At 39.8% G+C, this 27,365-nt stretch overlaps 1 protein-coding gene across 7 annotated transcripts in view; it reads left to right on the top strand.

Annotated features, from left to right (window-relative positions):
* Positions 1-27,365, top strand: part of DCAF6 (DDB1 and CUL4 associated factor 6) — a 50,645-nt gene that overhangs the window by 391 nt on the left and 22,889 nt on the right. For 2 of the 7 annotated variants that reach the window (XM_088668031.1, XM_088668033.1), the window contains exons 2-11: positions 8,946-9,070; positions 9,418-9,479; positions 11,262-11,354; positions 12,049-12,234; positions 12,687-12,800; positions 13,677-13,812; positions 16,660-16,874; positions 21,530-21,623; positions 22,465-22,584; positions 24,206-24,448. In XM_088668031.1, coding sequence (XP_088524157.1) covers positions 12,690-12,800; positions 13,677-13,812; positions 16,660-16,874; positions 21,530-21,623; positions 22,465-22,584; positions 24,206-24,448 — 919 coding nt within the window. In that variant the 5' untranslated portion in view covers positions 8,946-9,070; positions 9,418-9,479; positions 11,262-11,354; positions 12,049-12,234; positions 12,687-12,689. The remainder of the gene's footprint in view (positions 1-8,945; positions 9,071-9,417; positions 9,480-11,261; positions 11,355-12,048; positions 12,235-12,686; positions 12,801-13,676; positions 13,813-16,659; positions 16,875-21,529; positions 21,624-22,464; positions 22,585-24,205; positions 24,449-27,365) is intronic. The other 5 variants (XM_035114415.3, XM_035114417.3, XM_035114416.3 and 2 more) reach the window with 3 other exon arrangements.

Genomic DNA, 27,365 nt, shown 5'->3' on the forward strand with positions numbered 1-27,365 from the left:
GTTGTGCGCTGTGGTGAGGTAGCTTCGCTGACCCCCAGCCCCCTCCTCGGGTCACCGCTCGGGGCGGGGTGGGGAGAAGAGGCGGCCCTTCAGCTATGGTGGTCGGCTCAATAGCTGACCCCATTCCGTCCTTCTTCCTTCTCTTGTATGTACACCAAGTTTCCACGACGGTTTCGTGAGGGGGTGGGAATGAGCGTCGGGTCCTTTTTGGAAAAGCAAAACCAAACTGCGACGGCACGAAACGTTCAGAAGTATTTCTAGTGTGCTTGTCTCTCTTCACGTATAATCCCCCCCCCCGTTTGCACTACGCTCGGAGTGGCGTTCACTCCGTTTCTGCAACTTCCCTTTCATCTTTGGATGCTCAGTAGGAACTCGATAGTTAGTACTTATTCTATTGATATATAAATTTACACACACACTTGCACCCCTGGCCCGTGCAAGAATTCGCAAAGGAAAATCAGAACGGCTTAGTGTCTCTGCCTGCCATTGCCATGAGCTAAACAGGCTGTGGATGTATTTAACTGTTGAAGGCATTTTTAAGTGTCATAAAACCATACCTCCCATAGATCCCCCCAACTCCCTACAAAGTTTGGCTGTTTTTGCTTGCGTTAACAAATCTGCATACATAAATAACTATCATGCATGGATTCTGGGTATAGTTTGTCATGGGCAGTGATAGCTAGTTCAACATTTAACACTTTTTCTATTAGAAAAATACTAATTTCACTGCATTTTCTGAAAGTGTTACAATATTGTTACAAAAATTAGATTTTTTCTTATTTTAATTCGATTTTTGATATACAGTACAAACATAAATATTCTTTGGACTCAGGGACATCTTGCGGTACTTTTTTATACAATTTGGAAAGTCTTCAGTCTGTTCTTTAAGATGCTGCTGAATATATTATTTTAAAAAAGTAGATGAAAATTTATATGATGACATATTTGATAGTTTAAAAGCAAATGCACCAATACAAGGGATATTTGTTCTCACGTCTTTCACTGATCTGCTTTGATATAGTAGAAAGTAGATAGAAAGTTTGATATAGTAGGAAGCAGATCAATGAAAGACATGAGAACAAATATCCCTTGTAGATTGGTGCATTTGCTTTTAAACTATCAAATATATGTCATCATATAAATTTTCATCTACTTTTTAAAGTAACTTGTGTTTGATATAGATGGAAGTGAGGCATTCATCAGTGTTATGCACCAGAGCACAACTAGATCTGGACTTGTGCCACAAACTTTTCCCCACATGTTTTATTACCTCCCTTACTCTGGGAATTGGCTTCATAGTCAAATTTAAGATTGTTTAAAGGAGTTATCAAGTACCTTTCCCCACTCTGTTCTTTATCTACGGTCTGATTGACCTCATTGTCATTAGGTATAGAATCGCAGATCTAATTGGCTAGAGTTATCTTATGATGAAAACTTACTGTATGTGCTATAACTAAGTGTAAGTGAGTGATAACCAAGTGTTAAGTGTAGGAATGAATTGGGGAGGCTAATGCTTAAAGAAGTATTTTTTTATTGCAGAAATATTGACTATGTATTCCAATTATTATTTAATTGGAGGAAGGGGTCTTCATAGATTTTACTGCGTACACCACCACCAAAAACAGCTCACTTGAATATTTTTTACACCTCTGTTTTTGCTTTCTTCTTCTTTTCTGTATTACAGCAAGGGCAGGAGGAGAGTGATGATAATGTTTCTTTTTTCTTTTTAAGTGATCTTTTGGAGAGGGTCATGGCATGTTACCTTGTTTTACTGTTTGAAAGTTTAGTTTAATTTAGAAATGAGTGCTTAAGATGAGATAACTCCTTTGTGTATTTTGATCCAATATAACTTTTAGATGTGTATGGCATAAAGTTTCAATGTATTCTTTGTTATCTTTTATTTACACTTTCATGGTTTTCATTATAGTAATAAATCGTACAGCTGAGCACCATTTTCTATTGATTTGCATTACATGGTTGCTTATACAGTCATTTAATGTTATCTTGTTGCAGGTTTAGAGTCAAAATATGTTAAAATGCTATACTTGTATATCTTGAAACATACCTAAAGAGAAACACATATTTAACCAAGTTAATTCAGTAACAGTTTTGGAATTCCTCAGTCATTGTGACTGAGAAATCTGTTAAAATGTACTTTATATTGACTTGTTAACATTTTGAAGGAATTGACCTTTCCCCCAGAGAACATCAAATCCTAGAGACAAGTAGAATTATATAAGTTTCATAGGCCACTCTTTACTGAAGTAATCAACTAAAGTGTTTGAGAATCTGTAAAGAAAGTAGCTAAATCTATAAGCTTTATTGTCCTCTATTTTGTTCTTAAAGTGGCGAGTGGACTCATTCACCTATGGTGTCCCCAACCATGTAGATGAAGGAAACAAAATTTGCTATTGGATAAATGAACTGAAATAAACACAGTTTTGAAAAATATGTTTGTCGCAGCCTTTGTCAAATATATTGTTTCTAATTGTAGGTATGTGTTTGCGATATAAAATAATAATTGTAGGTAATGTTTGGCTATTTATATTGTGTTCAAAGTAACTGATTTTGAATTAAAATAGCCACTTCTAAAGGTAAAGGGACCCCTGACTGTTAAGCCCAGTCGCGGACGACTCTGGGGTTGTGGCGCTCATCTCGCTTTACTGACCAAGGGAGCCGGCGTTTGTCTGCAGACAGCTTCTGGGTCATGTGGCCAGCATGACTAAGCTGCTTCTGGCGAACCAGAGCAGCGCACCGAAGCACCGCATACCTTCCCACCGGAGCAGTACCTATTTATCTACTTGCACTTTTTGGGGTGCATTCAAACTGCTAGGTTGGCAGGAGCAGGGACCGAACAACAGGAGCTCACCCCATCACGGGGATTTGAATCTCTAGCCTGAGTTAAATCAGCAACCAATTCTCTAGTCTGAAATTACCTATTTTATTCTTGTTGTACTTATCTTCTAACAAACCTCCATTTGTAGTAGTATGGGTATTCATAGGTTTTTTTAATTTGCCACACTTTTGCTGAGTAATGAGAAAGTATGAAGCAGCTTTCTAAACTCAATCTCTGTGGGAGGAAGGAGCAGTGACATATTAAAGCAGCTTGAGAGTACTCTAGGATCCAACTTTGTCACTGATGCCCATGTGGCTCAAAGTGCTTTCTACCAGCTGAGGCTTATTGTACCGTGTTTCTCATATTATAAGTCATGTCTTATAATCTTTTTTTCTCAAGAAAATAAGCCATAGGCTTATTTTCGGGGGGTGTCTTATTATTTTTTTAAAAAATTACAGTATGGTACCTCCCCTGTCCGGCGCCCAGAACTGGCTGCTGCTGCGCTGCTGGGCGCGTTGTCGGCGCTTCAGAAGGGCACGCTGCTGGGTCCCGCCGGGTCGGGGCTTCACGTGGCGCGGGCTGAGGCTCTTGCCGGATCCCGGCTCGGAGCAGCGCGCGCTGCGGCTCTTGCTGCGTCCCGCCGCCGGGTTGGGGCTTGGAGTAGCGCCAGCGCCAAGCGCCAACCCAGCGGCGGGACCTGCAGCGCGCGCGACAGGAAGAGGAGGGACCAGCGAGTGGCAGCCGCGGCGGCCAATGAAGGCTCAGCCGGGTGTTTTTTGTCGCTGTAGCTGCGTCCCTCCTCTTCCTGTTGCGGCTCGGCGCCCGGAACTGGCTGCTGCTGCGCGCGTTGTCGGCGCTTCAGCAGGGCACGCTGCTGGGTCCCGCCGGGTCGGGGCTCCACGCGACGCTCGCTGAGGCTCTTGCCGGGTCTCGCCGCCGGGTCGGGGCTCGGAGCAGCGCGCGCTGCGGCTCTTGCCAGTCCCGCCGCCGGGTCGGGGCTTGGAGCAGCATGCACTGCGGCTCTTGCCAGTCCCGCCGCCGGGTCAGCGCTTGGCGTGGTGCATGCTGCTGGACATTTTGGAGGGGCAGCAGCAGCCGGTTCCGGACGCTGACAGGCATCTTCCTCTTCCATGGCGCCATCCAGACCTGCTCCCACCACTACGGCTTATTTTTGGGGTATGTCTTATATTTCTTCAACTCAGGAAAATCCTGCCATGGCTTATTTTGTAGGGATGACTTAAAATATGAGAAACACGGTAGGTAGAAGTGCAGTAGAAAGTTATCAATATTCTGGTATAATCCAGATTAGACTGCAGCAATGTGTTTTTTCTAGGACTGCATTTGAATACTGTTAAGTAATGAGCTAGTTCAAAATACAGCTGCCGATTTCTGATAGGGACCAGCCAGTTGGACCATATCTCACTATTTCTTATATATCTTTATTGATTATTGGTTACACAGCTTTGGACAAGGGCATTTGGAGGTATGCCTGCTGCACAGCTAGTAGGCCCATGCATCTAGATCATTGTGGGATGTGCACCTCTCTGTGTTTCCATCTTCTGAGGTGAGGGGGTGACAAGTGGGGAGAGTAGGCTGTTTCACTTGTGATGTCCTGCCTTTGGAATTCTCTTCTCAGCAAGATTTGCCTGGTGCCTTCTTTGATACCTTTTTTTGCTGCCACAATACATTTTCTGGACTTTCAGTTACTTTTCTTTTGGTTTCAACTCTTTGCCTATGATTTTTATTGTTGCTGCTTTTAGTGTTTTACCATTGAGTTGTTTACAACCTTTTTGGTGTTTTAAATATTTAAATATTTTGTACTGGCTTTGTTGTTTGAGCATATTTATATTGAAGGGCAGCATATAAAATTACCAGAAGAAAGTTTTGTCATAACAGTTTACAGACAAATTAAGCAGGTGTGGAAAAAGGCAGCAACAGTCCTAAAGCAACATCAGTGTCGTTGACTCAACTCTGGAATTCCCTTCCACTAGAAATCAGACAGGCACTGTCCCTATTAAGTTTCAGACAACAGCTTGAAACAGTTTCATTTCAGGCCTTTGCTTCATGGTTCTAATGCTCTATATACTGATGTTTTAATTTACGGTATGTTTTAAGTTTTGTGCGTTGTACATTTTTTTTATTTGTAAGTCTCTGAGATGTGGTGAAAAGCAGTGCATAATTTTTTAAAGAAAGAAACCATCACCACCTGTTGTATCAAGTCTGCTTCTGACAGTCTGTTCCAAAAATGCAAAATAGCATTCTCATTATTTGGCCACATTGTCCTGTTAGCAATCCTGATGGGCTGATATGCTCACACTGTCATGAAGGTGGTTGCTTCAGAGAGATATTTTTTGCATTAAACAGCAAATCTATAGCAATATCTATACATTGCAATTGCTTGTGTGTTAATTACTGGAGCTATATCAAATGCTGTAGCTTTGCTGGTGCAAGGGACTTGCATGTTTACATTGGGACTTCAATTTCTTCTCTTCCGTCCTGCGCCCTCCCATCAGCTCCAGAGGGTTGGGGGATTCTGCTGGTGGGCTTCTGGTGGCATAACATTGTCAACAACCCAGTGCAATTAAATATTGGATCACAACTAAAAGCTATAAAAAAATAAAGTCAAGAGTTGTTTGATATTTAAAATATTTTATTTCAAGATACAGCTTTGATTAGGAAATACATCTTTTTTATGAAAAAAACCTCTCTAATTTAGTGGGAGGAGGGAGAATGAAGAGACTGTAAGATAGGCTGAAGAAGAATAAACTAAATTTTAGAGAAAATGTGGCATATTGCAATATATTTACCGTAAACAACAGTAGTTAGAAGTATAATTGTTTAAGAATGATCTTAGATTGCCTACCTTCTTATAGCATAATCTTTAGTTCATAGCACTGCTATCAAGTTCATTATTAATACAGTGGCATTAGTTTGAAAGGGGCTCTCTAATGCAGTTTGAAAAAGTTTATAGGTCTTGTGAGAGTTGTTTGCTTGGTATTGCATTTCATGTAGGATGACACAACTTCAGCATGCTTGTGAACAAGACTAGGGATACTTTTAGAATATAGCCTTGCTGGTCTCACATCTGCAAATATGTTAATTTTAGAGGTTTGTAAAGTGAATGTAGTATCATTTAGTCATTTGCTACAATTTAAGTATAGTAGTTTAACTAGCAATCTTGACAATGACTTAGTAATATCATTTATTGTTTGGGAAAAGTTCATTGTAGTAATTGTAGCAAATATTTAGTTATTTTAACACACTGTAATTTTAAAATAATTTTAAATTCAATGCAGATGACATTCCTGCTTGTATTCATGATTGATTGATTGATGGTGAGAAGGGTAATACCATATCATATGGGTCACTTATCTAGACATGTACGTAAAGGCCAGTGTTATATTAAATCTGCTATTTTAGCCGTGCCATACATACATGATAAAAATAATGTGTTTGGCATTCATTCCTTAACACTCTTGACAGGGTAGTGTAAATATACCTGAAGGAGTGTCTCCACCCCCATCATTCAGCCTGAGGTTTAGTGCTGAGGGCCTTCTAGCAGTTTCCTCCCTGTGAAAATTGAGGTTACAGGGAACCAGGCAGAGGGCCTTCTCAGTAGTGGCACCTGCCCTGTGGAACGCTTACCATCAGATGTCAAGGAAATAAACATCTATCTGACTTTTACAAGACATATGAAGGCAGCCCTATTTAGGGAAGTTTTTAATGTCTGATGTTCTATTGTGCTTTTAATTCTGTTGGGAGCCTCCCAGAGAGGCTGGGGAAACCCAGCCAGATGGGCAGGGTATATTATTATTAGCCCCCACCTATTTGCGGTGCAGTCTGGACACAGTGAGAACTAGGCCTAAGTCCTTGGTTTGCTGTAGAGAGCGTGAGCTTGTGCTTCTGCTAATGTTTTCTACACAATATTAAATGTGCAAAATACAATACCTTTTATAATCACTTAAACCTATAAAAGCATATAGCATATTAAATTTCCTTTGTCATCAAAATAAAATTGCTTTTGTGAACTTAATATTTTAAATGTTTGACTTAGTCTGTTGCTGTAACACTGTTTACCTCAGTTAAAAGCTCAAGTGATTGTAACATTATCAGTGACTAAACAGGAAAGGTTATATTTAGCCATGCACTCATTTAAGATCTGTAGTATGTCTGAAAGTGTAATAAAGCTATCAGGATTGCTACAAACAAAATTCTTTCTACTTGCACAATAGTTTTTTCCCTGATCCTGGGTGAGAGGAAAATACATCCCAACTATTGAAATTAAAATGGGAAGTTAATACTTAAATTTACTTATTGAAGAGTATTTTTAAAAGGTGATACTTTAATTAAAGTATAATGATTGTGGTACTCAGAATACTTAAAAGTTTCAGAATTATCACTTCCTAACATCATATAGAATACTAAAATCTGAATTTTCTTCAGTGTTTTTTTTATCCTGTTGGGGACAGATGTCCTCGGTGCTCTGAGCAACACTGAAATTAACAACATTTATATTGATCTGCAAAGAATAGCCAACTGTGCTGCAGGAATCACTCCGTGATCCACAATGTATCTGAAGCTGTCACAGCTCTGGAATCACTGTTAAGTAAAACAAACTGGGAGTGTACAATTTTATTCAGAGAACAGCTAACACGCTTTTTTTTTTTTTGCTGATGACCGTATAATATTTGCTAATGATTCTATGTAAGTGGAAAGGCAAATGCAGCAGCTGGTGAAAAAGATGACATAAAGTCAGACTGGAAAGGAAGATATTGAAAACAAAATCATGACAATTGCCTGAAAAGTCTTGTTAAAATCAGTGTTGAAGAAACAGAGAAAATGAAAAGCTATATCTTGGCTACAACAAACACATTTGACTGGAAGGGCAATAGCAGCATAAGAAAGATGGTATGGACCAGCTTTAACAGATTTTAATTGCATGATGATGAGTTTCCAGTGAAGACTTTAAAATATAACTTTACAGCAAAACTATCATGCCTAGTGTGATAAATTTCCTGGAATAGGTGTTGTATAGGTTATCTATACTATAGTAGCTGTACAAGCATATGTGCGTTAGTCATATGGCTTACTTTCAAAAGAGCAAGTAGATTTCCTTCCCTTAATATATTTGATCTTGAGAGATCAAAAGCTTCTGCTTGGCAAACCTAAAATGCTTTGGGCCAATCCAGTGGCAAATAGAATATAACATTGATTGTATCAAGGGAAAAACAGGTTAGGATGAGTTGGATATGGGCAATTCCTCTGCTTACAGTGCTCATCTGATTTTAGGTATTAATTTCATAAAATGAAGGTTTTAATACTAGAAAATCTAAAGAGTGGAATTCAAAACTTTTATTCACACAAGTCTCCACCTTTCACTATTTCATTCTGCAGCCTCTATGTGCCCCAAAATCTGTTCCAGAGGGTCCCACAACTTCCAGAGCAGACTTTGAGGATGTGGGGGTTGTAATGGAGAGGAGTGGAATGTGAAGTCTTACTGTACAAGTGGAATGGACTTGGGCCCTTCCAGCTCTACACTTTTATGATTCTGTGGAAGGAATCTGTTCTGCATGTGCACAGACATTGTTGGATACAACCTTAAGTGCAACCTGTAATGCTTCTAAGATCGATAGACTTGATTTATGTTTACATGGGTCTATTTGTAAAGAAAGCTTATCCAAGCAATACTAGTTTGCTTTTATATGATTGAAACTCATACTGATTTGTGAGTGGAAAGACATCTTAAACCTTTTAATTCCAATGTATTCATTTACATGATTGTGCATGCTTCTTTTCCTATTGGTTTTCTTTGCACAATGTAATAATTCATATATTTAAGTGCTCTTGATTCTAGATTAGGGCATATGCTTGTTTTCTCCAAAAATATATATAGCAGCTGAGCAGGCATATGAAAGAACTGATCTGTGAGAGGAAAAGAACTATCTATAACTCTTATTTGCCAACAGGTGGATACAAAGTAGCTAATATTTTACCTTAAAATATGGGGCGAGTGTCTGACTATATCATACTGAATCTCGGTCACACACAATGTTTTTGTTAAAGCAAAGACAACTTACTCATTTGGCAGTGTTCACTCTTGTCCTTGCAGATGAAACAACAGGAGGGATCAGGGGCATGTGGGATGTGCTATTCCTCAAGGAAGGGACACCAGGGAAAACCAGGACATTTTAAGTGCTGAGGCCTGTGGGGAAATCTGCTCAAGTTTGGGGGCGGGTACGTATTGCCTCTGACATTGTACTGATTGGGTGATGATGCATTATGGTTCTTCCACCTGGACCCATTTTAGGATGGGTCAATGCACGCATGGCTGGATGGAACTGAGAAGGAGCTCACCCATCACCTAGAAAATCCTATTACCTTTAGGAAGGTTCACATTGTGCTTTAAGAATCTTAGCAGTAGAGGCAATGCAATACCTTCCATAGAAAGAAAGCAGGCACCAATACATATATATTTATAAAACACACATGTATTTAGAAAGCATTATATTTTATTAAAAATATTAAAAATTACTTTTGTAAGAATTTAAATCTTTTTGCTAATTTTGCATTTTCCCCTCCAGGAAGGAGAGAATTTATCCAAAGATTAAAACTTGAAGCAACGCTGAATGTGCATGATGGCTGTGTAAGTGATTTTTTTTTGTTGTTGTTTAAAAAGAATGCATGCTTGAACAAGAAATTAAGTAATGGTAACTGGCGTTTCCATGACAAGATGAACATGAGCTTTTAGTATTCCAAGTATATCTACTTTTTTATTTTTTCCCTACTGAAAATTTGTTGTTATAACACATTTTAAAAAACATGTTAGCACGTACAAGATTGTTCTTGTAAGTGTGGTAAGAATTTACTTCTACACCACCTTGTTCTTACTCAGGTGAGGGGCCATATATTAAATAAGTCAAGGAACCAAGGAAATTAATTCAAAGCCAGCATCCAGGAGGGATCTAGCATTTATTATAGCTATTGCAATAGAGCAGAGCTCAACTTAACATGGTTGTTCTAGCCACTTAAGAAGAAGGTCTGACACGAGGAGCATCAGAACAAGGGATTTATAGGCACAGCATGCAAAGAGTTATAAACATCAAAACATAACATTCTTAAACATCCATCTACATGCATCAAGAAAAGTTACAGGTAATGGGATGTTTAACATGTAAGGCTCCTCTGCAATTACCTTGGGGTACCCCAAGTGCCCAGGTCATTTTGACCTCAAATGTTGCATTTATGTCACTGTTTCCCTGGCAACCAGACCTTTGGCTGTGTTCTCCTATCTCCCAAGAAGCTTCAAGGATAGCTGATTTTACACTCTACAGCGAACTTAAGAATAACATCCTGGAGGGCTATTTGTGCCACTTTCAGGGTCAGATAGGAAAGGAATGCAGCATAGGAGTCATAAAATACAGGCACACAAAATCAAGCATAATACATTCTAGCCAAAGATTCAATGCAATTAATATTGGAACATTTTTAAAATAAAAAATTCTACCTCCTGGGTCTCTAATTCTTACATCACCCGGAATTATTCTTGTGGAATAAAGGTTTGTTGTGAACATGATAATTATTTTAATTTCCATACATACATTTTAAAGCAGGGGTCCCCAAACTAAGGCCCGGAGGCCGGCCCACGGACAGTCTGGGAATCAGCATGTTTTTACATGAGTAGAATGTGAGCTTTTATTTAAAATGCATCTCTGGGTTATTTGTGGGGCATAGGAATTGATTCATATATTTTTTTTCAAAATATTGTCCGGCCCCCCACAAGGTCTGAAGGACAGTGGACTGGCCCCCTGCTGAAAAAGTTTGCTGGCCCCTGTTTTAAAGAGTAATCAAAATATAAAAAATAATTTTGATATTTTCTTTTATCTCTAAAATTAAATTCTCCCGTATGATCTTTCAACATAGACTTCATTATAGGAGAGTTTAGATATTCAGTGTTTTTATTCCGGGGATAATTGATAAATGTCCCAGTGAAAACTAGTTAATTTAGGCTGCAACCCTATGCATACAGGGTGGATTCCAACATTATTTGAGTGGATGTCTGTTCCACTCAGGCATGGACATTGTCGGATACAATTCTTACTCCATTTTTGTCCCTGGCCTTGCCTGCCGCTTTTATGTGGCCCCTGAAAGGTTGCCCAGAAGGGAATGTGGCTCTTGGGTTGAAAACCTTCCCCCACCTCTGTGATATGTGATGTTCTGTGGTGGCATGAACCAAAGAGACTGCAAGTGTGTGAGAGAAGTACTGCTCATACAGTTGAATATACAGGTGTGCAAGTCCTTATACAAAGTATATGCATAATTAGCTGAGCTGTGTTGTTTTCTGGTAAAGTTAGATAGATAGTTTGCATCTTAACATTGTTCACCCCCTCTTTGGATTTTAATTATTGTGTTAAATACTTGCTTACAGGTGAATACAATATGCTGGAATGATACAGGAGAATATATTTTATCTGGATCTGATGATACTAATCTTGTAATTACTAATCCATATAGTAGAAAGGTAAGATGATCTGCTGTCCCTTTATCAATTTTTCTGAATAGTCAAAATGTTATTAATTTTTTTGTAATTGAAAGCTCTGTTTTTTGTGACATTGCATATATCATGGATTGCTTGATTATTCTTTCAAAACAGTACATCTGTCCTGCGTAGGAGAGTTGCCACAAAACATATTAAGTCCACCAGTTCTGCACAAATAGTTTTCAATATTATCTTGATACCATGATTTCTGCCTTATATTGTCTCACCACCCATCACCACCTTGCACTGTACTATTATATTGTAGTGTAGTTACTAGAGCTGTGCATTGGTCAAAGCCTTCAGTTATGAAATTACCTGGGTGGTGTAGAACCATCCAGAGTGTGGTTTACCTTTTTGGTCCAGAGGGTCAGATCCTCATCTGCCTCCATCCCTGCAGACCAGCTTTGACAGATGGCAGGATGACCCACATGTCCAAATTCTTTGTGCAGCACTTTCTGAGCACCTTACAGCCAGTGGGCAGTGGCAGGTGTGGGGCAGATGGGTGTTGTTTGGGGAAAACACTTTCAGGCCAGAGATGCCTTATCCCTGGTATAGAACAAGAGAGTGGATTACGAAGATAAAACAGTATGGTAGCCTGCTTTTTAGAATAAGGTGAGAAAGATAGATGTGTGTATTGCTTAAGTAAAATGTTAAGCTAATAATCCTTGTTTTCTAGGTTTTAACAACCATTCGCTCAGGACACAGGGCAAATATTTTTAGTGCAAAATTTTTGCCATGCACCAGTGATAAACAGATCGTGTCATGTTCAGGAGATGGAGTCATTTTTTTTACCAATGTTGAGCAAGATGCTGAAACCAACAGACAGTGCCAATTCACGTGCCATTATGGAACTACTTATGAGGTACTGAAAATTAATATTTCTGTTGTATCTTATAACTATAAAGCCATGAGTGCTGACTATTGCTTATTTATTCTTTTTCACTCTCTGCAGTTTAATAACCTAAAGTTTGGCCCAATTAGATAATATGGTCCAAATTTTCTTGTTTACATTCACCTCCTATTATTTAAGAAGATTGCCAAGGCACAATTTTTTGTACCTTGCCTTTCAGTCTTCTATCTAGAGGACACCCATCTCCCAAAAACAATTTTTATACTATAAGGCAGTCTTATATTATCACATTAACACCCCTCAGCTTTCCATGAGGTGTGCAGGTGGGAGGCTATTTTTCAAGAAAATAATCTCAAACCTACTTGCATACACAAGTTGTAATATGGTACTTTGGATCCTGGCTTTTATTTTCAAGTGTTTAAGGCTGTTCCCATTTTAAAGTATACAATTTGCTTATGTTTCAGATCATGACAGTCCCCAATGATCCCTATACTTTTCTATCTTGTGGAGAAGATGGCACTGTGAGATGGTTTGATACTAGAATCAAGACAAGTTGCACAAAAGAAGATTGTAAAGATGTAAGAGACACTTTTATAAGAGGGTGTGAATAAAGAGCTATATTGTTTTCAGAACCTGAGATCTCATGATCCTGGCCTGCTTTGGTCCTGATGCTGTGAAATCTAGTGAGGTGACCATGAACTATATGAAGGAAAAATATAATTTGATATTTTTGAAATATGTATTACTTATCTGGCATATCATAGTACTACTACAGATATGAAAAACTTGATTTGGTTTGAATTCAGCTTTTTATGAACTATTTGATATGTTACAGCACTTTGTTATGGAGCATCCTTAAACTCAATGATAATGTCAATCCAGCTATGAAAATAATCTACCAAATTCTTTGACTGTAATAGTAATAGGATTTATTTTTCTAATTTATACAGATGCATACCAAAAGAGTTGCTTCCAAGTATGCATTTTACTTAACTGTTTTACCTCATTTTTATAGGCCATACTCAGTATTGCTCCTTTTTATGTTGAAACTATTTGTGGTACTTAATCTCATTGCATTGCTCTTTACATCCAATTATCTGTATATAAATCTATTCTAGCCCAATCCTTTTAAAGTAGCTTAGGCAATCCCTGCCCCTTGTGATTCACTTTCTGGCCTCTTTTTATGAGAAAATTTTAGACAGATGAAAGCTTTGTGTTTACAGTTGCATGTTGATGTTACTAAACAATGCTTTTGTTTGCTTAGTCTTTCTATAGTGGCCATGCCCGTCTGTTGTCCAATAACATGCTTAAAATACATATTAACAAGGGCCAGAGTTAGCTTTTTCTAAAACACAACCATATATTTTTTTTCTAGGATTGTATTAGTTGGTGTGATTTAATGCCACTTGTTCTTGTACAGTTTAAACAAGTGCAATATTTTCCTTTTGTTGTAGGATATTTTAATAAACTGTAGGAGGGCAGCCACCTCTGTAGCTATCTGCCCTCCAATACCATATTATCTTGCAGTTGGTTGCTCCGATAGTTCAGTAAGAATTTACGATCGACGAATGCTTGGCACAAGAGCAACAGGTAGGACAAAACAGCTGACTTTTGAGTACCATAGTTGAATATTATAAGTTGTGATCCTCTTAATGAGAGTATTTAATGAAAAATAGATTTTCTGCATAAACGCAGAACTTCTCATAATTTTTAAATTTATACTCATGAAAACTTGTATCACACTTTAGAAGGTCTCCTGTAATGTGGACTGAAAAGAATTGATGTCCTAAAGTGATTTTGACTATGATTCAGAGGCATGTATGCACATTGGCATTATTTTATGTCCCATAGAGCAATTCTTCTCTCCAACCTGCTCTTTAAAATTGACCTTCTAAGAACAGTTTTCAGGTTTGCTACAAGAGCTGCTGGAAAGTCCAACTTAAGGGGAAAGTCCAACTTAAGGGGAAAAATGGATTCTCTCATTGAATAAATTTGAGTGGATTTGCACCCATGGTAAATAAATGAAGAAATTCTGCTGTTCTTTCCGTTTAGTGGTTTTGAGCAGTGGTCCTCAACCTTGGGCCTCCAGATGTTTTGAGACTACAATTCCCATCATCCCTGACCACTGGTCCTGCTAGCTAGGGATCATGGGAGTTGTAGGCCAAAAACATATGGAGGCCCAAGGTTGAGGACCACTGGTTTTGAGTATTAAGAAATGATGATGGTCTCAGTGTTCATGATGCTTTTCAGAGAATATCAACAAAAGGGCAAGCCCTGGCCCTGAAGAACTGACAATCTAAAATTTGACATGGGAGGAATATTGAGGCAAGGATAATGGGAGAATATGAAAACAGTTCAATTACATGCATTTAGGCTTGATTTCAGTAAAGGATAATACCTTGAGTTGTGCACTTAATGTAGCTAAAAATGCCTAGAAAGGGCTGCAGAATGTGATTTATTATTGCTCTACTCTTTGTTAGAAATTATGAGGTGTGGAAAAAGCAGATGGCTTTATGGATAGGATAGAAAGTTTCCATAGGGAGAGTGAGGTTAATGTAAGTACTGTGGAATTATTTTATAGTCTCATTGTGATATTTCTGTTTAGATAAAATATTCTAACTGATATTAGTAAGTTTCTGTTTCCAAATACTGTACAGTACACTACATGATCCCAGTTGGAAATTATGTAGCCAACATGATAATGTACAACAATATTGCGTAACCAATCACATTGGATACATGGCCAGTTCAGAATGACAGCAGACAGCTTTTACTCTGAATTGGTGAATGCTTTCATTTCATTGTGTCCTCCAAAAATTGGCAAAGAGGAGGTGCAGTGTATGTGGCTTTAAATTGTAGCAAAATGGCAAGGGCATGACTGAGGTTTATAAAAGAATGCAGTGTGTAAAAAAATAGAGACATTTTAGGACTCATATACACAGTACAGCCATCCGTTGTGTGTAATTCACTTGTGCACCACCATGTATATGAGTGGTGCTAAGAAATAAAAAATTCAATTCAAACCTGGAAAGAGACCCTCCCCAGAGTCCTTGCAAAGAGACCCTCCCCAGAGCCATACTTGCCAAGTTGCTGTCAGAGAAATAAGGGACCGGGCCGGAAATAGCAGACCGGAAGTAGCGCTGCCGCCATTTTGGAACTGGGCGGAGCATGCTCAGAAGTGACTTTTGATGCTGCTTTGCCCAGTTCAAAAAGGCCGCCGCGCCAGAAGTTGCACTGCAGCCATTTTGGAAATTGGCAGAGCAGCATCAAAAGTCGCTTCTGAGCATGCTCTGCCCAGTTCCAAAATGGCCGCTGCGCCAGAATAAACCGGGGGAAAACAAAAAAATCTGTTTTTTCAGCTAGGAACAGCTGGAAAAACGGGGATTTCCTGGGGAAAACGGGAGACTTGGCAGCTATGCCCAGAGCCTGAAGAGGATATCAATGAGGACGGAGGATGCCCCAAAGAGACTTGAGGTGTAGCAGGGCTTTGTTTACACTACTCATCCTCTCCGCCTAACAGCTGATGTGGAGGGTAGTGCAGCAGCAATAGCTGCTGTCCCATGCATCCTCCAGCTTCCTGCTGCTCCCAGAGCTTCAATTGTAGTTGTGGATGTTTTTGGATACAGTATTTTTGGTATGGATTGAAGAGAGAGTGGTAGAGAGGGTGTTTAGAGGGTGCTCTTGTCTCTCGTTTCTACTCAATTTCAGTTATGCACACGGGGTCTTGGATGGTAACTCCCCGTGTAAGTTGGTTGATGCCTGTACTTCTTTAGACAATTCATAGTTAGCTTTCACTACCACAAAATGTGATGACCAGGGTGGCCAACTTCCAAGAGACTGTGATCTACTCACAAACTGGCAGTGATCTACCCCATTTTTTTGGGTTCAGGTCAAAGTTGTTGTTTTTTTAGGATGGAAAGCAATGCTTTTCGGCGATGCAGGGCAAAGATGTAGAGCTTTTTTGTAGGATCTACCAGTTAGGGGGGGCGCCATGCAGTCGCGTCTGCCGGCCCGCCGGCCGCCCCACCCGCCACGCAGCAAGCCCGCCCGCCGTGCAGCATCGCCCTCGTCGACCGTGCTGCGCCCTGAGCATGGCCGCCCGCCCGCCGCGCTGGAAAACGGGGTGGCGGCGGGCGGCGGAGGGATCCGTAGCACAATGGCGCCAGGGCGCCAAAGGTGCTTAAGACGGCCCTGCTACCAGTCATCTACCACAGACGTCCAGTGATCTACTGGTAGATCACGATCTACCTGTTGGACATGCCTGGTTTAGACCATCCAATTTGGATAGCTTTAAAAAGGGATCAGAAAGATCATGTTGTAGAAGGCTCATTTGTAAAAAGGCCAAACTCTCTTTCAGTTCAGCACTGGAAAGGAATAATTAATATATATATTAGAGTATGTGTAATGGAAAATTAATTCAATTATTTTTTAATGTAGGTAATTATGCAGGCCGGGGTACCACCGGATTAGTGGCACGTTTTGTTCCTCCCCATCTGAACAACAAATCCTGTAGGGTAACATCTCTATGCTACAGTGAAGATGGGCAAGAAATTCTTGTGAGCCATTCTTCAGATTATATATACTTGTTTGATCCCAAGGATGACACAGCTAGAGAACTTAAAGTTCCATCTTCAGATGAAAGAAGAGAAGAAGTAAGTGTTCCACAGTTACTGGTGTTAAAATGATTTTGAAGACAAAAGAGAGTTAATATGTAATGCTAAGCCAAGCCATAGTTTAGCATAAAGACAGACCCCAGGAAAGGAGATCGTTGCCATTTTGCTTCTCTAGTTTATTATTATTTATTGAATTTATATACCGCCCTATACCCGGCGGTCTCAGGGTGGTTCACAGAACAAAAAATAGCAGTTTCCCGGCTTTTGCAATGCGTTGAGCTAATCTGTGGTTTGGATTACTATGTTGTCCAAACTTGGACTTGTAGTTTGTCTCACTCCAGATAAACCACCTACCAGGTTTGAACAACATGCCAAGCCAAACTATGGCTTAGTTCACAGCACTGCAGCAGCAGGGCTGGAGGAACAAAACTCCCACTAAGCTATGATTTGGCTTAGAATTATGTGCAAATCATTTCATTAGCTGTACTGGAAAATGTTTATTATTTAAAAAGGTGCTGTGTCTTAGTGTCATTCTAACTACAGTGGTACCTCAAGTTACAAACGCCTGAGGTTACAAATGCTTCAGGTTACAAACTCCACTGACCTGGAATAGTTACCTCGAGTTGAGAACTTTGCCCCAGGATGAGAATGGAAATCGTGTGCCGGCGGCACAGCAGCAGCAAGAGGCCCCATTAGCGAAAGCATGCCTCTAGTTAAGAACAGTTTCAGGTTAAGAACGGACCTCCAGAACGAATTAAGTTTGTAACTAGAGGTACCACTGTACTTCTTTATGTAAGATTGTTTGAAACAAGACACCAGTATAATTTCAATGTTAGGTTATTAGATAGATATTTTGCTTGTAGATTCAAATTCAGCTCCTACTAAGCTGAGCAAAAAATTTCAATTCTATAGTGTTAAATCGTGATCAAATTACAAATAAAGCTGGGAGGTTTCTCATTTGCCATGGTGTTTTGGTATTCTGAATATCTTCAGATGTAAACCTGTCAGTCTGTTCCAAGCTATGGCTGCAAAAACTTTCTGGACCAGTTTACCAATATGTAATTCTACTCTAGCTATAGAAGCAGCCATGTGTTGATAACAGAATGTTTCCTTGAAAACAGAAATAGCAACATGAAGAGTTCATCTGGCACTATATGTGAGAATCCATCAATGATATTACCCCTGCTCCAAAAAGTGTCCTGTCCCACATATGCAAAAAGGAAGTCTGTGTTGTTAGCAAGCTATATGTAAACTCTGAAGTTTTCTTTTAAAATATAGAAATGTTGATATAAAAAAATAGTTTATTAAATGTCTCCTCCCCACTGCCAATAATATTGATTCAGATATTTCAATAAATTCTACAAAATGTGATGGCTAGAATTCAAAAGAACCACACTAGTTTCACATGCCCTAGGACTTACATTTATTAAAAAATTGCCACACCACATCATCTAAATACCAATTCTTACTTTTGAAAGTAAGAGAAGTGGGATCCTGAGGTTCATTTAGTCCAAGCTCCTGCAATGCTCAACTAAAGCATCCATGGCAGATGGCCACCCAAGCTTTGCTTAAAAACCTCCAAGGAAGGAGAGCCCACAACCTCAAGAGGGAGATCATTCCACTGTTGAACAGCTCCTACTGTCAGAAAGTTTTTCTGATGTTTAGTTGGAATCTCCTTTCTTGTAACTTGAAGCCATTAGTTCGGGTCCTAGCCTCCAGAGCAGGAGAAAAAAAGCTTGCTCCATCTTACATGCGACAGCCATTTAGATATTTGAAGATGGCTATCATATGTCTTCTCAGTCTTCTTTATTCCAGGTTAAGCATACCCAGCTCCATCAACCATTCCTCATAAGGTTTGGCTTCCAGAGACCCTTGATCATCTTGGTCGCCCTCTGCACACGTAGCATGACAAGAATGTGAACTGGTGAGCCTTGAGCTTGAGTGTGCCCCCTTTTCCCGCTTGCTGTGGTGTAGCTCTGAGGAGGAGTTTGGAAGGTTTCACTTCCAGTTTTGCTTCACTACAGCTTATCATGTGGACTGAACTTCTGAAATATGGTTAATGTTTCTTTGAAACAAGCCAATTTTTCACCACTGATTTCAAGTTCCAGTGACATGTCAGGCTGTGGTTAAGGAAGAACAGGAGCAAAAGTTTCTGAACCCCTCACAGCTGTACCAGGGGAGTGGGGAGGAAGGGAGTTAGAGGCTCACTGCAGCTCATTCACATCATGCTAAACTATGACTTAGCAGATGGGTACCCAATGTGCTCTTCAAGTCTCAGCCAGCACAGCTAGTGGTCAAGGATGATGGTAGCTAGCAATATTAGGGCACCATGTTGGTTGTTAGCATGATACATGAACACTGCCAATATTTTTATTATGTATGACTAAGTGAAAATAACCCATTTCTTAGCTCCACTTCAGTGTAACTATCATGTGCTTACCTGATCTTCTGAATATCCAAATGTTCCACATGGCTGAATCTGGACTGAAAATTCCAGCAGTGTTGCAGGTGTAGCTGGTGAAAGCTATGTTAACTGATCTCTTGTTTCAACTAGTATTTACATTTAGACTAGGACCTAGTGGGTTCTATTCAGGTGTCTAAAATGTCTGGTCTGCTCATGTGCTGTGGTCAACTGCTGATACTCTCCTCTGAGTGTCCCTGCTGCTAGAGTCCCTGGCCGTCAGCTGTGACATGGGCATTGTTGGTTGTGGTGTCCTTTTGGTGCCAGGCAAATACTGTTTTTGTCTCCCAGCCCTTAAAAAAAAGAAAGAACTGAATTATGTTGGTCCTTCTGCTGCTTTTGATTTATTATTGGGATCTGGTACACATGTGTTTCATGTTCAAACTCTACCTCTGAGGATAAGGAAAGATGCAAAATATGCTATAATGTGATATGTACCTTGAGCATAAGATCTGCATGTTCAGGACACAGTTCCACTTCTACAATTCAGTTTTATAGCTTCCCCAGATATATACAATTGTATTAAAAATATCTGAATATTTTGGAACATTAAAATATGTGTTCACTGTTGCCATACTACCTTGGTCATCTTCTTTTGATTATCATCCGTACCTAAAGAGACTTACTAGAGCTGCAAAAAGCAAGTTTATCCTTCATTCTTGACAGGGCTGAGAGTATAAAAAAATTGCTGACAACTAAGTTTTAGTGAAATAATTTAGTGAAATAATTAAGGCATTCAATCCCTTACCCACTTACGTGGAATTAAACTCCATTCTCAAGTTTCAATCAAGATTCTGTTTAGGCATTTTCTATACCTATCTATCTATTTTCTCATTTATGAACTTTTGAAAGTCCATAATAAAAAAATATTGAAGTGGTTTACATAGAAGCAATAAAAATACAACACCCACTAAAATTTTCTTAAAACATAAAAACAAAATGCAATAGACAAATAGAAACTGAATAGACAAATAGAACTGAATGGTATACAAATAACAATAACTGTATTGTAACTGTGTTTACATAGATTACTTCACCTCATATGACATAGCAGACTGAAGGGTTTTGCAGTGGCCAAATCTGATTTGTGATCCATGGATGCAAATTAAATATATGTACAAACATTTTTCTCTGGCAGATGTATACCTTAAATATTAGGCATATTAAATATGTATTACTGTATATTTTATTTCATTTAAAATATTTTATCCTAGCTTTTCAGCCAAAGACATTATCACAAGATAAATAAAACTGTTGATAATATAAAATCTCAGCTGTCTTACAGTTTGATACAGCATGTAGAAGATCCCTCCCTCTCCCACCCAAGTGGGTAAAAGTCTGAGTACCCCTAAAGTACTTGGATACAGAGCAGTTCAGATCCATTACGACTGCACTGGCATAGTTTGTTTCCTAAGCTATATTAGTAATTGAAGCAGATTCACCAGATCAACTAATTTGAGAAAATATTTAGCCAAAATTTTTGGATTCTTGCACTCAAAAATGAGAATTTCATCTTTGGTTTAATATTTTTTACCTTTTCAGCTTATCCTATATAATAAAGTGCAAGTGTCTTTGCGTCCAGTATTCCCTGTGTCCCTGGGTTTGCGCTACTGCGCATGTGCCCCACGGACACAGGGATTGGATGCAGAGACTGCACGCACGCACACACACACGCTCTCCCCACCCCTCTGCCAACCGCCGCTCCCGGCCGGACAAGCGCCTCACTGCGCGAGAAGGCGGCTGCTTCTTTTGCCGCCACCGCAGAAAGAGGCCAAATTGTGGCCTTCTCCTGGGCGCCCGCTGCCCTGCTGGGCTCAGCGGAGCGCCCTGTCGAAGCGGTGGCCGTGGGAGGGGCCAGCCAGTCCCCCCCACGCGCCGCCACCGCCAAAAGAGGCCAAATCGCGGCCCCCTGGGCGTCCGCTGGCCAGCTGGGCTCAGCGGAGCGCCCCAACGAAGCGGCGGCCATGGGAGGGGCCAGTCGCCCCCCCACACGCCGCCGCCGCCAAAAGAGACTGAATCGTGGCCTTCTCCTGGGCGCCCACCGGCCAGCTGGGCTCAGCAGAGCGCCCCGACGAAGCGGCGGCTGTGGGAGGGGCCAGCCCCCCCACACACGCTGCCGCCGCCGAAAAAGACTGAATGTTCTAGCGCCTGTTTATTAAACGGGCTGAATGACACTAGTTACAGAAATAAAATGTTTACATCTTAAATGCCCCTCTTATCATTATTTTTCTAGTTACGGCAGCCTCCTGTCAAACGACTCCGACTAAGAGGAGACTGGTCAGATACTGGACCAAGAGCAAGGCCTGAAAGTGAGAGAGAAAGAGATGGTAATATCTTGTCTTTTGTAGCTTGATTTCAGTTCAAAATCTGAATCCGTGAATAACAGATTATTCTGTTATTCATTTCTGGGATTTATGTTTTAAAAATAGTATTCCTAGCTAAAAGTGAACACTGGTTAGTCAAAAAATAAATAAATAAAAAAATCCTTCCAGTAGCACCTTAGAGACCAACTAAGTTTGTCATTGGTATGAGCTTTCATACCAATGACAAACTTAGTTGGTCTCTATGGTGCTACTGGAAGGATTTTTTAAATTTTGTTTTGACTTTGGCTTGGCAGACCAACACGGCTACCTACCTGTAACTGATTAGTCATATAGTGGCACCTTGTTTTACTTGAAGCAGTTCCTCACTACTGAAATAAATTTGGTATTCTCTTGCCACCAACAGGAGGATAGAGGAATTGCCAGTTGAAAGCTTGTGTACAGGTCATGAAATTACTCAGCTGGGATCACTTTTCCCTACAGACAATGAGTCAAACACTACAACTCTTGGCTGAAGCAATTATAGCAGAGAAGGCTTTTTCCTCACCCCCTTTTTTCTTTGTAATACTGTACTAATTAGGTATGATCAAACAGCTGAAAAAATGAAACCAGCAAAGCCATACAGACTGGCTGTCTTTAAAAAGCACTAAAAGCATTTTAAAAATTTTGTTTTCAAAACCTAATAGTTTCTGAACAATGAAGAATGAGAAAACCAATATGTTGAAAAAACATATTGAGAAATGTTTTCACCTTTCAGAGATGTAAATATGCAAGATTTCAAGTAGCAGAAGGAAAAATGTACTGTGCTATTCACAGTAAAAGGATTGACACCTCTCTTTATATATAGGTGAACAGAGTCCTAATGTTTCATTAATGCAAAGAATGTCTGATATGTTGTCAAGATGGTTTGAAGAAGCAAGTGAAGTTGCACAGAGCAACAGAGGAAGAGGACGATCTCGATCTAGAGGTGAATGTTCTTAACTGCCTTCAGCATGAAATGACAAGGGGATTTTTGAAATAAAAGGTAGTAATCAACATTTTTAAAAATGGCACACTTGGCATAGGAACATGAGAAAAGTCATCTGAATCAGGCCAATGGCCCATTTAGTCCAGCATCCTGTTCTCAAGGTGGCCAACTAGATGCTTATGAAAAAGACCAAAAGCAATACTCACCATTTGTGATTCCCAGCAACTGGTATTCAGATACACTGCCTCTGACTATGGAGGTAGAACCTAGCTATTGTAGTCTAGCCTAATAGCCATTGATAGCCTTATTGTCTTTGGATTTCCTTTCTCCTCAATCTTCCAGCTTCATCAGATATCTTAATTCTAGTGCTATGATGGGAAAAAACTTTTCTCTAAACCAGAAAGCTTCAAATATTTCAACCTTCTTCACAGGGGACTTGCTCCACCCCCTTGATAATTTTTTCCAGCTGTACAATATCCTTTATGAAATGAAGTGACAAGAAGTGAACACAGTATTCCAAGCACAGTAATATATAGGGTTGTAATATGTCCGGATTTTCCCAGACATGTCCTCTTTTTTGGGTTTAAAATGTCTGTCGGGGAAGATTTTTGGAATTTGGAAAAATGTCTGGTTTTTTTTTACTACAAATTGACTGCTCTTGTGCAGAGTAGAAGTCTCATATAATGTATGTATCCCTGCATGTGTCATATATATTGTATATGTATATATTTCATCCTCTGTGGCATGCACACTTCAGTCTGCAATCTTATTTTTTTGATGTGCATCCGGGTCCTGCCGGTGTGCTTGGTGCCCGTTGTGTAGTAGCGGGCGGGCGGGCAACCCTATACCATATATTAGTATAATGGTATTCTGATATTAGCAGTTTTATTTTCAATTCCTTTCCTAATGATCCCTAGCATGGAATTTGTCTTTCACAGCAGCAGCTTCACACTGAGTCAGCATCATAATTAAACTATCCACTACAACCCCAAGGTCTTGTTCCTGGTCAGTCACTCCAGCTCAGACTCCATGAGTGTTTATGAAATTAAGATTTATTTTTTTGATCCAGTGTGTATCACTTTACACTTGTTTATATTGAATTACATTTGCCATTTTACTGTCCATTCACTCAGTTTGGAGAGATCCTTTGGAGTTTATCATAATATTTTTTGTTTTAAACACTGAAGTATTGGGTACCATCAGCAAACTTTGCTATCTCACTGCTCACCCCTTATTTGAAGTAATTTCTGAATGTTAAAAGGTACAGGTTTGAAGTGGGAGGACTCCACTTTCTACATCATCCATTGGGAGACTATTCTATTATTACTGCTCCCTGCTTTGAGTGATTTGACCCTCCTGATGTTCCCTTTCAACTTCCATTTTTTACCAATCCCCTAATTTTTGGGAAGTTTCCTCTTTTGAAGTCAAATGTGGTTTGTGTTGGATTTTCTTGGCAATTGTCCTTTTACATATATGTAAGTTCAATAGCAGTATGCTCAGCGTTTACAGTTGGTTTAATGCAGAGTTGAAAGTGTACTGTGCTGAAGATATTCTTTGTTTCAAATATGATATGGTATGAAAGTCCTCTTTTGAAAAATAAAGTTGCGGTTTTTCTTTAAAGGTGGCACCAGTAGATCAGATGTCTCTGCTCCTGGCAGTGTCTTGGCAAGTGCTGAAACAGAGGCCACAATGGAAGTAGATGGTCCTGAACAGCTGCAATCATCGTCATCTACAGTGTCAGCTCAAGCTCCCTCAACATCTTCCTCGACTGAAAGCCCCCCATCTACTTCCTTGCTATCCTCTCCTGATAACGAACAAAGGCCATCTTTGGAGACCCCTGCACCTCCTACACTCCATCAGTCTGGTATGTTGGAATTAAAGTTTCCCTGTTTGAGCACTTAAAGTATCTCATCTATATAGGTTTGTTGAATGTGTGGAATTATGGAATTATTGTACCAATAATCAACTAAGTTGTGTATGTGGTGGTTGAGGAACCAGAAAGAAGACACTCAGGTGGAATTTAGTTGTATAAAGACTGCTATTATTTTAAATAGCCCTTCACTCAAAGCTCTGTGATGTTGGAGTTTGGCTGTAACTTGCTGCAACACAGTCAGTTATCTGTTGTGATCTGCCTCCCAAATGGCATGAAGCAAAATATCTAGTTCTCTGTCATCTATCATCAGGGCTCTCCCCCAGCATTTTAACATTTTTGAATATTACAGGAACCTTTCCGGAATTGCATCCTATTTGGTTGACAGTTTCCCCAGCCATCTGGGACTTAACTATTAAATTATTCTGACTATAGTTGCTTTGACTAGAAATAATACTGTTTTGCATAGGTAATGTATTAAAGCTGAAGTAACTCCATTTTATAACTTAAACTAGCAAGACTAGAAGCTTTGGGTGGGATCCAAAAATGTGCTCAAGGGCTTGCCATATCACAAACTGCTTTTGAAAGATTCCTCTTTTGAAAAGTTGCTTGCTTTGTGGCATTGGGTTTACTGTTGAAGAAACATTAGTACAGTGGAACCTTGGGTTATGTACCCTCCTCCTTACGAACGCTTCGGGTAACAAGCTCCGCTAACCCGGAAGTAGGTGCTCCTGGTAGTGAACTTTGCCCCGGTATGCGAGCGGAAGGCCCTATTAGTGAAAGCGCACCTCATGTTAAGAACAGTTTTGGGTTTAATTGCAGTAAAACCATAGGCAAAAATTAAACAACACGTAATCATAGAGATTTTGGTTATAAAAACACTTCATTTTGTACCACTTCTGCATCTGTGTTCATGCAGTTTGATATGTTTGCTGCCGTGATATAAATAGAAAGCACTGTCCAGGCCCCCTGCATCTCTTATACATGCTTGAATTGGGCTTTTCTACCTATAGAAAACCACAGAGCCTAGGGCTTGCTGATCTGAAGGTTGGCGGTTCGAATCCCTGCAACGGGGTGAGCTCTCGTTGCTCGGTCCCAGCTCCTGCCCACCTAGCAGTTTGAAAGCACGTCAAAAGTGCAAGTAGATAAATAGGTACCGCTCCAAGCGGGAAGGTAAATGACATTTCCGTGTGCTGCTCTGGTTTGCCAGAAGCGGCTTTGTCATGCTGGCCACATGACCTGGAAGCTGTACGCCGGCTCCCTCGGCCAATAACGCGAGATGAGCACTGCAACCCCAGAGTCAGTCACGACTGGACCTAATGGTCAGGGGTCCCTTAACCTTTACCTATAGATGTGTGCCAACTTATCTGTGCTCTGATGGCCATATCCTTTAGCAGTAGGAGATACAGTTTCTTATTTTTCAAAAAGGAATAGCTCACAGTAGACCTATTTCCCTTCAGAAATGGAGTGGCATGTGTATAGCTTTGCTATTTGGATTGTTGGGAATTTCTCCTTCCAACATATGCCTTGGCTTCCTTTCTCAGTCTCTCTGTGCTGTTGTAAGAATACACTTTTTCAGACAAAAAACTGCAACTTTACCAAGTACAGTTATAGAGAATGGGAAAGAAATAAGGCTTCTAAAGTAAGTACTGGACTTCAGAACTGCAAGTTTTGCTTCGGAGGATGTACCAAGAGGAATAGTAGTGGAATTCTGCTCATTTCATTAGGCTGCTTCACACTTTACATTCTGTTTTACAATGTCACCCCATTATTTAATTATATGTTTTGGATTGCTTTAACTGTAAATTGTGTCAATTTTTTGGAAGCCGCTTTCAGGACAGAAATGATGTAGGCTTTTCTATCCTATATACAGTGCAGCACAGTATAAGGGAAGCTGTACAATTGTGTTTGAAAACTACTGTACATGGGGTATTTCTGTGCAGAAAAAAATGTCATGTATGAAGATGCAATAAAATTCAGATATTGAAACCCTACTACTGCCTGAAGCCCTGTAATTTTCAGGAATGAAACTGAAGGCTGAGAGATCAAGTAAAAGTTTGCATTTAATAAGCTGGGCAAAGGCTAATGAATGTAGGAGGCCTGTTAAGAGTCATGCTTCATTGTTCCCACATTCCTCAAATATATTGCATCCTTAGTCGCACTGGCATTTCCAAGTCAATCTAGTTGCTGGCTACTGCTCAACTGTGTGCCTCCTCCATGAGAGGTCTGGAGGGTGGCAACACGAGAATGGACCTTTTCTGCTCCCCATTAGTGGAATTCTCTTCTCAGGGAGGCTTGCCTGGTGCCTTCATTAATATATTTAGGTGCCAGGTGAAAATGTTTTCTATAACCAGATCTTTGGCTGATTAATAGTCTATGACCTTTTAAGTGTGTTTGTGTTATGGGGAAATATTGGTTTGTTTTTGTTTTATTCTGTATTTTGTGTTTTCATTTTATATGTTTATGTTATGAACTGCCCCATGATTTTCAGATGAAGGGTAGCATGCAAATTTGATTAAATAGTAATAATAATAATAATAATGCTATTTTTGTGGTTCTTTGAATCCTGACCCTAGGTCTTCAGATCTTTCAGAGGAAAAATGTTTATAAATATATATGTAAAGAATAATTGCTATAGCAAATGGATTATAGAATGGTTTTCTCTTATTTTTACTTTTTTCTCAAACTGCTTTGCATGCTGATGCATAGTAGTCCTTTATGACTTTAAAATAATGCTTCTTCAGTTATAAAATGGAGTTACTCCAGATAGTTATCAGATTTGTAAATGTTGAAGCTTTTACAAAGTTAAATTACTGTCTGTTGAGAACGTAGCTATTACTGTATTCACCTAAGTGAATCTGGTTGCAACTTTTGTGTTCCAGAGGAGTTAATACCTTTGTGCTATACATTG

Source organism: Zootoca vivipara, chromosome 4 (genome assembly GCF_965207765.1).
Source record: "Zootoca vivipara chromosome 4, rZooViv2.hap1.1, whole genome shotgun sequence".
NCBI classification, from domain to species: domain Eukaryota; kingdom Metazoa; phylum Chordata; class Lepidosauria; order Squamata; family Lacertidae; genus Zootoca; species Zootoca vivipara.